This window comes from Xyrauchen texanus, chromosome 31 (genome assembly GCF_025860055.1).
Source record: "Xyrauchen texanus isolate HMW12.3.18 chromosome 31, RBS_HiC_50CHRs, whole genome shotgun sequence".
In the NCBI taxonomy this organism is placed as follows: Eukaryota; Metazoa; Chordata; class Actinopteri; order Cypriniformes; family Catostomidae; genus Xyrauchen; species Xyrauchen texanus.
In genome coordinates this window covers 27297709-27311201 of record NC_068306.1, presented here as the reverse complement: position 1 = coordinate 27311201, position 13493 = coordinate 27297709, and the positions used below count along the sequence as shown (strand labels likewise).

The window sequence follows — 13493 nt, the reverse complement described above, 5'->3', positions numbered from 1 at the left end:
ATGGTAATCTTGACCAACCATTTTGGAAACTTTGGTCTTTCCCCATTCAGTAGACAGAAGTTGTACTTGTATCCTTAGAAAATAACTGCCCGGGAGAGTTTGAAAGATGACCCAAGAGTGGACCGACTTGCCTTAAAAAGGACTTTGACGTCATCGGAGGAAGTGTTAAATACATGTCTTTCAACACGCACAATGGCGAGGCTAAAGGCCGAAACATAATTCAAGCAAGTACGTATAAGCGAGTGCTTGGCCAACACGTGGTCCCATTGTACATACATGAGAGCTGATTGCCTCAGAGCCCTTTCTCCCAATGTAACAACCATTCAGTTAGAGGTGTTTAGGGCAAGTTACGCTTGTTTTGCCAACCACCATAAAAAGAAAAAAAAAAGAGCAAGAAAAAGAAACAAGAGCAAACACTGATTTGCTGGAGGCACGCAGCAATGGAGACAACGATAAACACTTTCCTGCAACATTCAGCTTTTCCTGAGGATGCCCATGCATCGGGACTTATTTGTTTCCATTCATCCATTCACATATCATTAGAGAGAATTATCATTTGTGAGAAGTTTTATAAACACATTATGAGCGAGCATCATATAAACTGCATATACACGTATGTCGTTCAAATTTTCCCATTCCGTTTCCTGCCTCCACTCTTAACCCTTGTAGGCAACAAAAAAAATTGTTACACAGAGGTCCTTCGAGGACAAAAATGTCCAAGGCAAAAAACTGCCATAACAATATTATATATTAATATTATTTTCCACTTTCAATTAGTAAATTTCTTTAACCAACATCAGTCCTAATCATAACTACCAAATATTCATTTTCAGGATTTTAACCCTTTAAATTCCAGTTTGTTTGTTTTTCAATACACACACATACAAAACACACTCTGACATCCATTCAACACACCCACACAATTTGAGCTGCAACAATCATTTAGTTGCAGTGCTCTATAATAAAACAAACAGAAAATAGGGAAAAAAAAAGCATGAATTTGCTCCATAGGCTAAACATGAGACAAATGGCGCCATCTTGTGGAAAATATTAAGAATTCAATTTTGATGAAATCAAAATTTTAATGAAAGCATTATATCATAGAATTCATGATTTTATGCTTTAAATGGCACTGGTATCAAATGTTGGAGATTTAATCAGTTTTGATGGGGACATTTTTGTCCTGAAGGTCCTGAGAGTAACTATTTTGTGTACACAGTGTATTATGTGTTTTAGGAATATTTATAGGTTTATACTACAATGGATTATAAAATAATTAAAGAACAGGTAAAATTTTAAAACATTCATCTCAAATCACTATTTCATGTCCCCGTAATTATTTGAAAAGCTGTGTATTAGTGGTATGAATGTACATCACTTAAATGTTGCACGTACTTCTTACTATATTCATGGATATTTTGTGAAATAATTTTACTCTTGCGCAAAAACTTTGTCGATACATCAGATGTCGCAAACAACTGGTTTGGAAACACTTTTTCCAAGAGAAAATTGGCATTAAGACAAAAATATAGTGTCACATGACAGAATTTGCCCCAATCGTTAGCCTGTGTTAATCACGACGACAAGGTATAAAGCCTTGAAAGCCAATTTATTGTACGTTATTATGGATTGATTTTAAAGGCATATAGATCCGGTGCTTCTAGGGCTGGGTATCGAGCTCAATACATTTTAGGCATCGACCGAATTGCCTCTAAACAATCGAGTATCAAAAAATGTCTTGTCGTTCGGTACCAAATTTAGATACCGAAGGGGTTAATCTTGTCATGTCAGTGATAAGCATGTAGCATGCTAGATGTGCCCAAATCTAAAAGTGCCAGTGATTGAAAAACACTAGTTTATGCCGGTTACGCCCAGAGACGCAGCTCACACGTGAGGCTGTAGTGTGTATGCGTCCCAACCCCCATAGATGTAAAAGATGTGGAAAAGATCAAAAGTGTGGCTACATTTCACCAGGCTCGATGCCAACAGTGCGCGATGTAATATTTGCGACAAGATAATTGCTGCCAAGACCGGAAACACGACAAATCTGATGAAGCACTTGACAGTGCACGGAATAAACTTAAGAGCAGAAAGTTTTTTCCTCTTCACATTAATGTTATAGCCTCTGCCCCTGCCGACCCTGGCATGAGGAGACCAGAAGGCTCAGAAGAGGAGTCTTTGTGTCTGTAAAAAGTCAACAAACTGAAAAAATAAAACCAAAGTTTTTTAGAGACAATGTGTAATGTTTGTAATCTTGTTAAAACGGATTTCATAAAATTGGTATTGAAAACGTATCGAAATCAAGATATCGTTATCGATATAATTTTTTTTTTTTAACAATACCCAGCCCTTTGATTCAAACATGACACTCCAGGAGTGCCAACACAAATATCTTGTATCATGCACATCGACAAGTGCAAGGAGAACAAATTATTGGCCACTGTTTGTGATTAATTAATAAATAAACAGATGACTACGGCAATTTAAATTAAATTTGCTTTTACACACAATTCAAAATAATAGACGGCAGTCATGGAATATAATATAAAAAGACATATAATTTCTGTGCACAAAGATGTTTTAAATTATGAATAAATACACAATACTAGGAGTGATTTTTTGGGACATTAACTTATAGCCCAATTCTATAAAAAATATTGTTTATACTTTTGAAAAAAATGCCAGCAAAATTCCATGTATAAAATTAAATAAATTTCCAAATGAAAAAAGAATTTAATAAAAAACAATTCCCCCCACAAACTTGAATTAGCCTTACCCTGTTCTGTAGATGAAAAAAGTCAGCTGAATGACATTTTCAGAAAGTTCTCCACTTTTTTTCCCCAAGAACTATTTGTCCAATGAGTTCAATATTTCAAAATCTAACCCCCATTATCTCGGATCGCATTTGCTGAGCTTCAGAAAATGTAAACTGCATTATGACATTAAATTAGTTTTAGATGACAATCAAGTTCAGTTGGACATTAAAAGTTGCTGGACAAATTTGTGGGACATAATGCAGTTGTGATGGCAATGCTTTAGATTATATGATTGTTCAAAATAGCCTATTGAATATCAGGAATGTATAAATGTCAAACCTGATATTACACCGCATCAATTTTTCTTTAAAAGCTGTGCACACAACATATACACATCGATGGATGGTCCTTATAGGAAGGCCGAAAGTTTCCCCCCATTACTTGATCAGGGCCATAATTATTCACTTTCGGGTCAGAACCGGTGGCAATCTGCGATAGGTGCAACATCAGGACCAATATTACAGTCCTATCAGAAGGGCAACTGTTCCCTTTTGATTGTAATTCCTCATCTTCTGATTGCTTTTATTTGAGAAATTAAAATGACAATTAGCTGGATAATTTCAATGAATTTTCTTAGTACTCTCCCCATTTTACCAAAATTAGGAGGAAAAAAATTAGGGACATCTGGACAATTAGCGATAAACACACATTTCTGTATGGAATTTGAATGGAAACAGGCAGAAGATGCCAAATTTCACTTTGTTGATAACAAAATAGCGCAAAAAGTGGATGGAAACTAGGCTATTGTCTTGTTAGTTTGTCTTGGCCCAAAGCGATGCACTTGCTAGAAACATTTCTTTGTGGAAGCTTGCGTTTATTTAACAAGTGAGATAAGAAATTATTTCAACCCAATTAAATATTGTCTCTAACCATTTACTTTTCCTCATACTTTTCCTAAACTCATGCACTAAGCTAAGTTAACTTGCCTTGCATGCACTATAAAGTGATGGTTGTCACGAAGATGACTCGCCAGATTGGACGCGTTGCCCCGTTTCGCAGCGACTTTCCTCTGGCAAGCTCTGCAGACAGAGTTACCATCTTCTACTAATTTTCCCACAGCATTCTTATAAAATAAGAACCACACTTCTGATTTGGTCTTCTTAGAAGGTTGGAAATTCTCTCGAGCACGGTCATTGCCTTCCAGCATGTTTTCATGCTAAAAAAAAACAATGAAAATGTTGCATGCTGCGCCCATGCGTCAGACTCAAGCTGGGTGTGTGTGGACAGCATTTGCCGCGAGTTTTACAAATCACAATAATCGTGCACAGTTTTAATGATAATTAAATGTGACACGGTAATATTAACTGTCTGGGAATTTTATCGTGGTTTACCGTGAAACCGGTAACCATTTCATCCCTATAACCAGGTTTAATTTTGTGAATAAATGTGTATTTATGCAACAAAAAAAGGCATGTTACATGTCAGCTGGGTTCATTTTACTTCAAGTTGTAAGATAACGGAATTTTCTGATGACAATCGAATGCTTGAGGTTGCCATTAAAGGTGGTCTATTATCTACACCATCCCCCATGTGAACACAGACAAAAGTAATGTAGTGGGGGGTTGTGACACTTCAAAAGATTTAAGTAGATTTGGACGTTTAGATTATTCACCCAGAGTTTTGGAAAAATATAAGTAAACTACCCTCACGCTATTGTTCTGTATTAATATAATTAAGATTAAATATAAACCTTTTCATGTAATCATGAAAGCTGCCGCACTATGCAACTGTACCGCCTATGGTTTTACCTTTTAAAATCACAATAATGGCAACAAATATAAAGGTTAATTGTATGTAGTATATACACTATAAAACCAAATGACCAACAATAAACTTAAAGGACACAGCGTCAGAACCAGCCACAGTGCAAAATGGAATGAAATGCAAATAAAAACCATTCAATACTGAAATAATGTCTGCATTTGTTTCGAATGTTGAAATTTCACTTCAGCAATATCTATACTGTATATGATAAATGTTACTATACTGTATAATCAAATGTGTATTTATTACAAACAAACAATAAGAAAAGAGAGATTCGATATGATGATATTTAACTAGAGTGCCAAATACACTACTGCTGACCAATCAGTCCATGTGTTTATATTCAAAGAATGTGACTACAAACTACCATGTAATTTACAGTACAACACGGCTTAAAAGCATTGTTGCGTTTTTTAATAGGGCTAACAAATAAAATTACGAATGTTCACAATGTGTTTTCATTTAGATTTTCAGGAGGATAATTAAATAACTGATACCTATGAAGAAACGGTTTTCATTAGTTGAAAAAGGCTGACATTGTAAAAACAAATGTCTGTATACCAATTCACAACACTGTATGACCGCATTGCCATGTGTGTGACCAAAATTCATTATACCAGAGATCTTCTATACAGATATAACAACCCTTTTTTAACATTGGAGAGAGGAGGTAGCTTCTGAAACCAGGAAAATGCTGCCTCTGGAGGGTGTATATGGAGGTAAAAGGGGATCAAGGCACGTCTGAATCCAATGTTCATGTCACATCCTGTCTAATGAAATAAGGGCGTGGACGATTCATCAATGTAATCGACATCATCAATTACAGAAACATGTCGATTTGCATAACATGCGTTGGTGCGTCGCATTGGAATAATTAAAATGGCAGCACCGGTTTAAACATGGATTCCCCGAAGAACAAGCTGCAGCTAAAAAAAACTTGGTGATCTAAAACATGGGAGTATTTTAGCCGGAGACCCAACAATGTGGTGCTGTGTAAGATATGCTAATCGAAAATGGCTTATCAGAGCCGTACACTTGAAGTGAAAGCATCCCGGAGCACTCGTTAAGATGGCACCTGTTTATTTTTTTGTCCCCACCCAAACATGATATAGTATTACAACACGTGTTTCTGTTAGTAGTATTCACTAAGATGTATTTTCTAAATGTTTCCTCATCGCCCCCATGTTAAAAGTACCACTGCTAATGTAACTTTACACCATGCGTCATCTAATTTTGTCATTTGGCCGTTTCATCATTTCTGTTTACTTTATCATCCATGCAACCCTCTACATTGCGAGTAAATCACTCGCATATGCGAGTAGATTTTGCACTATGTGACTAAAAACGTCTGTTATTAGCAACTGGCAAGTAAAATTTTACATTTCACTCGCCAGTGAGCGTGGAGGAAAAAGCAAAAGCAACAGCAGCTCTCTTTAGAGTGTGTGAAGATGAACCACTTCTCAAGCGCTCTGATGAGCGCTCTACAGAGCCGTGCGCAAAACTCCTGCGAAAATATAAACGGATTTGTTTTGTGAACGCAAAGCGCTCCAGTTTCACTTTACGGCCATGTAATCATTGTGGGTTAATTCAGTGTTATAACATGCAGTGAGACAGAGGAGATGCTCTGCACTATTTCTGTGGAGATGATCAAACGCAAGAAACAGAATCTCAAAGTCTTCCTTCATGAGAAATAAGGGCTTGTGAGTTAACCAGAGAGCCTTAAAATAATGTGTGAAAGTGAAGAATTTAAGGCAGACATTTTTTACTATTACATAATATAATAGCTATACAGGTTAGCTGGGTTACAAAAGAAGCAAAAGAAAACAAAACATTGAAAGTCCAATGGATCAGAAGTAAATCGGACAAATAAGAGAGATATATTTTAGTTATTTAGACATTTTGATAATTAAAATATTATTTTAATTATTTTATAATTTTATTTGACTGTCATTCATAAATTTTTGAAGCCTGAAAAGGAAATCATATACCCTCATTTTATTATATGACCTACATTGACTGATAGGGCAGCGAGGCAACAAGACAGATACCTTTGGTTTCAGACGTAGCTGTCAACTAGCATATTACGACATTAAATAACTGTTTGTGGATACCATACAAATTAATGGGGAGAGCCATAAACTGACAACTACCTGACGGAAGATTTTCGGTGTCTTCTCTTTTAAAACAGCAATTTTATCGTTGTAAACGATAAATTCCAAAAGGATTTTGTTCCAGAGTTAATTCCAAAAGGATTTAGTGCAAAACATGTTGAAGATTAGTGTACAGGCAGTAGGGCTGGGCAATAAAACTATATCGATATATATCACGATAAAGAAAAACTAAAACGATAAAACACAAGCAGTTCGGCTTTCTCAGGCTGCGTTTCCACTGGGGCAGACGAAATCTGCGCAAAGGTGCTCACAGCGCTAGGAGAGAGCTTGCTCCGCACCGCTGCCAATCCTACGCTCCACCTTGCGAGCATGACGCTCGGCTTTCATAGGAATGAATTGCGCCAGTGGTAACGTAGGGTCAGACCGGATGAACATGCTAATGCTAGCTGCCTTGCTAACAATTAGGTTACGTCAGACACTGGATTGATTCCATCTGCACCACAAAACTTCATGACAACGGTTGCACCCTCTCATCATCTCTAATGAAGAGCGCGACAGAATAAAAGTGATGTGGACAACAGCTCTGCTATTTCTGCGCTGTAATTTTGAATATTGTTCCCTGGCACCAAACATGCATCATTTCTGCCCTGTTCCGTTCCGCATGAGTTGCCTCTTTTCCCTGCATGTGTATAGACATGAAGCGCCGCATGAGTTAACGTGGTTTCAAATCACCTTTTAGACCAAAACGTTTTTCCCTGCTAAACGTATCTTTATCAGCATGTTACGAGTCTTTAATAATAAACAAATCGATTTCTGTTCCAATTTTGTGAAAATGAATTAGATGTCTGGAATGGATAAGGAAAGACTAAAATTACTAGTTGGTAGACTAGTTTTTGTCAATTTAATGAAAATATAGAAATGTTTTTTAAATTAAAAAAAAAAAAAACGTTTTCTAAATTTTATCTCGGGACACCCCATAACCCACATTCAGCATCATTCCACAGTCACAAGGGCTCTAATTGGGTATCTGAATCTAAAGAAATATAAAAAATATTTAATTATTTAAAAATATTTAATTTTAATGTAAAAATATTCCAACAAATACTGGACTGCTGTAACTATGCTTCAGAACAAACAGATGATCTTTTAACATTCATTTTCAATTGATAAACGGTAAAAAGACGGTAAAATTGGTAAAAGATCCCACAGATCCCATAGACCCCACTGCTTTGGCCGTATCTGGACCCCCTGTGCAGATTTGTAGAGACTATTTTGACTGTTTAGAATACATTTTTTCTTCTTTTCTTCTGTCAACTTCGAAATAAAAAAAAGAAAGTGCAATGTATAAATGTATATCGTGATAAATATCAATATCGAACAATATGAAAAAGATTACCGTGATAACAATTTTGGCTTTATCGCCCAGCCCTAACAGGCGGTCAACTCATTAAACTATTAACTGTTTCCTCACAAAAGCAGTTTATTTAGAGCAATGAAGCATCTCCTACGTAGCCATCCATTAAGAAAAATGGCTTCTGGTCTCCTCGCCAGTGTACCGCCCATGGAATGTCTATGGGACTGCCACGTTTGTAGTCTCCTATATGTATGAAGGGTTCTGCATCTACATTCAATGTGCTGTGATTCTAAGCAATCACTATCATTCCAAACAAAACAGCCAGGCAACAATGATTAACATCTATATGTGCATGTCAAATATTTAGCTGACTTGATGAAATTGCACTTTCACCTATATTTAGGCCTAGCCTCTACAAAACCAAACATTTCTTCTTTGATACAAAAAGTTTCTTAAACACTACCATTGTTTAAATATGAGTGTGGGGTAAGTCACAGGTTCCAGTGCACCCAAGACTACCCAGTGACTCCTTGTGCCATCTGAAGCATGAAGATTGCAGAAGGATGGTCATGCAATTATAAACGCATCCTCCAATCCTCAGTCAGGAGGCTTTATGAAATATTCAAGCTAACTAGCTGTCGTAGGAAGCACCCCGAGGCACAGGTAGCCGTTCACTTTACTAGATATTTCTGCACTGAGCTGATGCACAGCACTGCATAGACTGCAGATTGAGTCAAGAAGAATGTCTGAATCACCCAATCAATGCTAAAGAATAAATTAATTATGTGCAGTGATGGGAATTGTACACAATTAAACTATTCCGATTCCTCTTAACGATTCTGGTTTCTGAATGGTTCCAAAATCTTTTATTACTTTTAAGGAAGAAATATTTGGAAATGCAATTCTTATTTGATTTACTGCCCTCAGCAGCCTGTTACCATGTGATGAGATTATTTAATATTATAACAGAATAGATTTCTGCAAATGGTGTGTTTACACATACAGAATATTCATTTTGGAGTGAACTATCCCCTTAATGATCCTCAGAATAATTGCCTTATCTAATAGTTATAGAAGTGATAGCGGCCCATGACAGCATGTTTTGAGTGAGTGTTTGCAGTTGCACAAATGAAGACATGGACTCACAATTCATCTCGTTGCCTCTGTGACAGCACCATTTTGGCAGGGGGGTGGGGTGCTGTCTTTGCCCCAAGCAGGAAGCTGTCAAGTTGTCCCGAGCTGCTCCTCAGCAGGACGGACTGTGGAAGGAGATGACACACAATGTCTTGCTCAAAATTACGCTGTTTGAAACACCTTCAGCTTGTGGCTCAGACTCTTCTTCCACAACGACACACCAGACCAGAGCAAAACCGATGACCCACTGGAACTATCAACAGTCTGATCCACTTGCCATCTAGAAAGAGAAAGGAATTTTTTTAATTAATTAGAGAAAGAACCACAACCAAAAGTGAAGTGGCAACAAATCTGGCCTTGACCTGATTGAAGTCCAAATTGCCCTGAGTCATTTAAGCCAGACAATAAACCTTTCTAAACACAATAAAACAAAGTAATTACTCATCGGCTAGCATTTTTGCACATACTCCAACTTACACTCAGTCAACCAATTTGTTCAGCTGCTCTTCTGCCCTTGTGCACAGTAAAACAGTCATCCAGACGAGTGAAGAGTAGTGGGATGGGTTGACTGAGACGAGACTTCATAATCCTTTCAGTTGGTTTTGACGGCCCAAAAATATCTACTGTATTCTGTGTGGTGCACACTGAAATAGCTTGACGCAGGTGACAAATATCTAATCTGGCCTTCAGCGAAAGAAATCTAGACATGTGGGGATGTTTCGGACTGGGAGAATACATTTCTAAAGCTATTCTTATGGAGTTTTGTGTTAATTATTTTTATATAAATAATTCAGCTTGCTCACAGGGGATCTAAATACAATATTTATTAAATTTTTATACATAATTTACAATCATGTTTAATCAAACTACACAATGATCACGCTAAGACTTTAGAGATATTAGTTTATTTTTTTTCTTTTATTTTTTTTGTTAATGCATGATTTCCTGTAAAGCTGCTTTGAATCAATGTGTAATATGAAAAGCATTAGGCAAATCAAAATGACTTTACTATTCATAAAATAATTAGCACTTCCACAACATTTTGACTTGGATGCTTTTGCTGTCCAGTTCCTGTGCATCTTGTTACAGTCAATTTAAAACTGAAGTTGGCCTTCATAGCCTGAGCTAAGGAAAATTTCTCATGACTCTGTGAACCCTGTCAATCATGCTTTAGGTCACACAATAATGAGCATCACCAAGTAGAATGGGAAATGAGCCTCACCCTGAACCTTACCTTATATATTCAGACAAAAAATAAAGCAAGCACTCAGCAAAACATTACATCATATTTCCGCAGCCATGAGGTTTTATGGACAATCTTTAATCCCATTAGCAGATCAGGACTGTTAACTATGGTAATCAAAAGACAGGCCTACTAGGGCTGGGTGATATGATGATGTAATTGGATATTGACGATGTCTTCCAAAGATCCCGATGCTGATTGCGAACAGACGATGATCAACAATATAGGGAAATGGCAAAACCATGGATCTGGGAAGTCGCCAAATATATTAAACAGTGGCCAGGGTGTGAAACTAGTATCTGTCACCCACAAAATACGATGAGGCTCAATCCAGTTCACAAGCTCCTCGTCCAAATGTATTTCATGTGTTGGTAATTTTGCTCATCTACCTGCAACAGGTGGGCGACCGCAAGACGTCTCGGAGTGACACATGACAATAAATGCTGTTAGTCACAAAGACACGTGCTTGAAGAAATACACTATTATATTTTTAAGAACACAAAAAAAAAAAAAGCAGTCAATGCTTGTGTCTGCTTTACTGTTTGCTCAGAGGCGTGCAGCACGAATCTGTCATGTGGAACAAGCACAAGTGTGTGAAAACGGTTTGCAAGAATAATGTTGTCTAAAATAATGCTGCAAATTATCTCTGATCATATTGGGAGGTGATGTGAGCTGAATTCGCTTTATTTCCTCACGGTTGGCATGCATTGTGGATTCCTATGTAATGCAAATGGAGCCATTGGAGACTGTAAATGTTTGGATTTGGGGAGGTGGTTAAATTAGATTTTTTTGATCACTTCTTTATTTTATTGCTTTTTTGGTTTAAAGTGCAATTTGAATTTAGAAATGTCTTTTGTATTTCAATAAATGAATAACATCTTAACAGCAAAATCAATAAAGCAAAAAATTCGACCGATTTGCTGTTTGTTCAAAAGCGTGCAGCACGAGCTGGTAATGTGGAACAAGCACATGTAAAGAGTTTTCACTATTTTTCTCTCCATTTCATTCATCTGAAAGCTGTTTGCAAGAATAATGTCATCTATGAGAATGCTGCAAATTATCTCCTATCATCTCAGGAGGTGATGTGAGTTTAGTTCACTTTATTTCCACATGGGTAACATGCATTGTGAATGCAACTTTGCAGGTTCAGTAATATATTTATATAAAAAAAAGGCAAAATTAATTAAAACAAAGTAATGCAAGACAAGTTCACCTTTTTTATTATTATTTTCTTTTCTTTAGGCAGTATTAACTGTATTACCAAAACGCAATACAAACACAAATTCGATAAGAACACACATTTAGCAGCATTAATTTGGGAACACAAGGGAATTTATTAGGCTTATTTATTTTTATTATTGACTTTAGTTCTTAATCTGTAGGCTATTAGTAATTTTCCATTTGTTTTTCCACATGTGTTGACAGATGGCAAATGAAGCCATTGTGTACAGTAAATGTTTGGATTTGGGGAGATGGTTAAATTTTTGGTCACTTTAAAGATTTTTTGGTCACTTTATTATTGTATTGCTTTTTTAGTTTAGTTTAAAGTGCAATATGAAATTAATTTATGTTTTCATGTTTCAATAAATGAATATAATTTTTAAACCAAAAACAAGCAAAAAATTCACAGACCCTCGGCAGGGGGGTTGACTATGTTATCGGATATCGTGACATTTTTTAAGGCAATTATCGCCAAAATATTTGTTTATATATCGCCCAGCCCTAAGGCCTACATAACCAAGCTATACTCTTTTAACCATAAATAGCTGGAGCTATTCAGAATGATAGGCCATATAAAGGCAATGTTTTCATCAGCTCACCTGGTACATGCAGTGTTCCCCTATAAGCATTTATATATACCCTATAAGTGCATACCCCGCTGCTGAAATATGAACGGCAATGTTAAAATGTTATATTATACTTTGATAATGTGCAATAATTTCCTGAATAAGAGTAAATGCACCCTCTTCAGTCCACACTTCCACGCTGTTGCACTGGCCGGGACTGTCTTTCACTTTCATTTGATTGGCACTTTTTCCTCCGCGAGATCAAGTGAGGCAGATGCGCTGTCAATCAACTTCACGACACCACGGTTTCCATGTACACTTGCCAAACAAAAAGACAACAAATTACTTGATTAATTTGTTTGTGTTAGTTTTGAATAGATCGTTTTTTTTTAAGAATCAGAAAGAACAATATGTGGGAAAGTTCAAGGTTCGTTTTTTTTATTTGTGTCAGGTAGCACCTAATAAAAAAAAATATATAATAATTCTAGCGCAATTCGTTTTCCTAAAAATTGACATCCACAAATGTGGAAAGTAGGACTATGTTGTGAAATTTTAAATAATACCAAGCTATAGAAAGACTTTTTTTAATCAAATTGTTTATTTTGTTTCCAGGAGTGTTGGTTATTCATGTTTTTGAGATGTTACATAGATTAGAGCTGATTTTCTGTTAAATGTTTTGCCTATGTTCTACATCAGGGGTTTTCAAATTGGGTTAAAGTGAGCCTCCCCCTAGAGAACTTGAAGACAGCCATCAACTATCAACTTTGAAAACATAAACATCAGACATAAAACAACATCAGCTATGGGCAGCACTGTTTTGTCACAGAATCAAATGGGTAAAAATCACTTCCATATTGGATTACGTTAAGCAAAAAAAGAAAAAGAAAAAGAAAAATATCAGATAGCCGATTTTGCCTCTTCATTTTCATCATCCCTACATCAGTGGGAACAATGAGTAACTTTTTGATGCGCACAGGTGATCGATGCGGGGCTGCACAGTAAAAAAAAAAAAAAATAGAAAATGATTGGTGTTGTTTGACTTGAACCGTTATCAGGGTTCACACACATTTTTACCAGTCATGGAAAATGTTTGGTAAAAATGTGTATGAACCCTGATAACGGTTCACGTCTGTACACATCCGTCCTGCTAGCTTGCGTGTTAAAGTGCCTGTAATGCATATGCGTGTTGCAAAATGGATCGCTTTGCTATAAAATCCTCATCCCCCTTCACCTACCCTTTTTTATGTGAGAGTGTGTTTTTCGCTTTGACCCTGCTGGAGGAGG

At 36.6% G+C, this 13493-nt stretch overlaps 1 protein-coding gene across 1 annotated transcript in view; it reads right to left on the bottom strand.

Annotated features, from left to right (window-relative positions):
- LOC127625247 (lissencephaly-1 homolog B) overlaps window positions 1-13493 on the bottom strand; it is a 41434-nt gene that overhangs the window by 17886 nt on the left and 10055 nt on the right. Inside the window, exon 2 of the mRNA XM_052100409.1 lies at window positions 9192-9459. Within this exon, the coding sequence (XP_051956369.1) occupies window positions 9192-9223 (32 nt within the window). The 5' untranslated portion in view covers window positions 9224-9459. The remainder of the gene's footprint in view (window positions 1-9191; window positions 9460-13493) is intronic.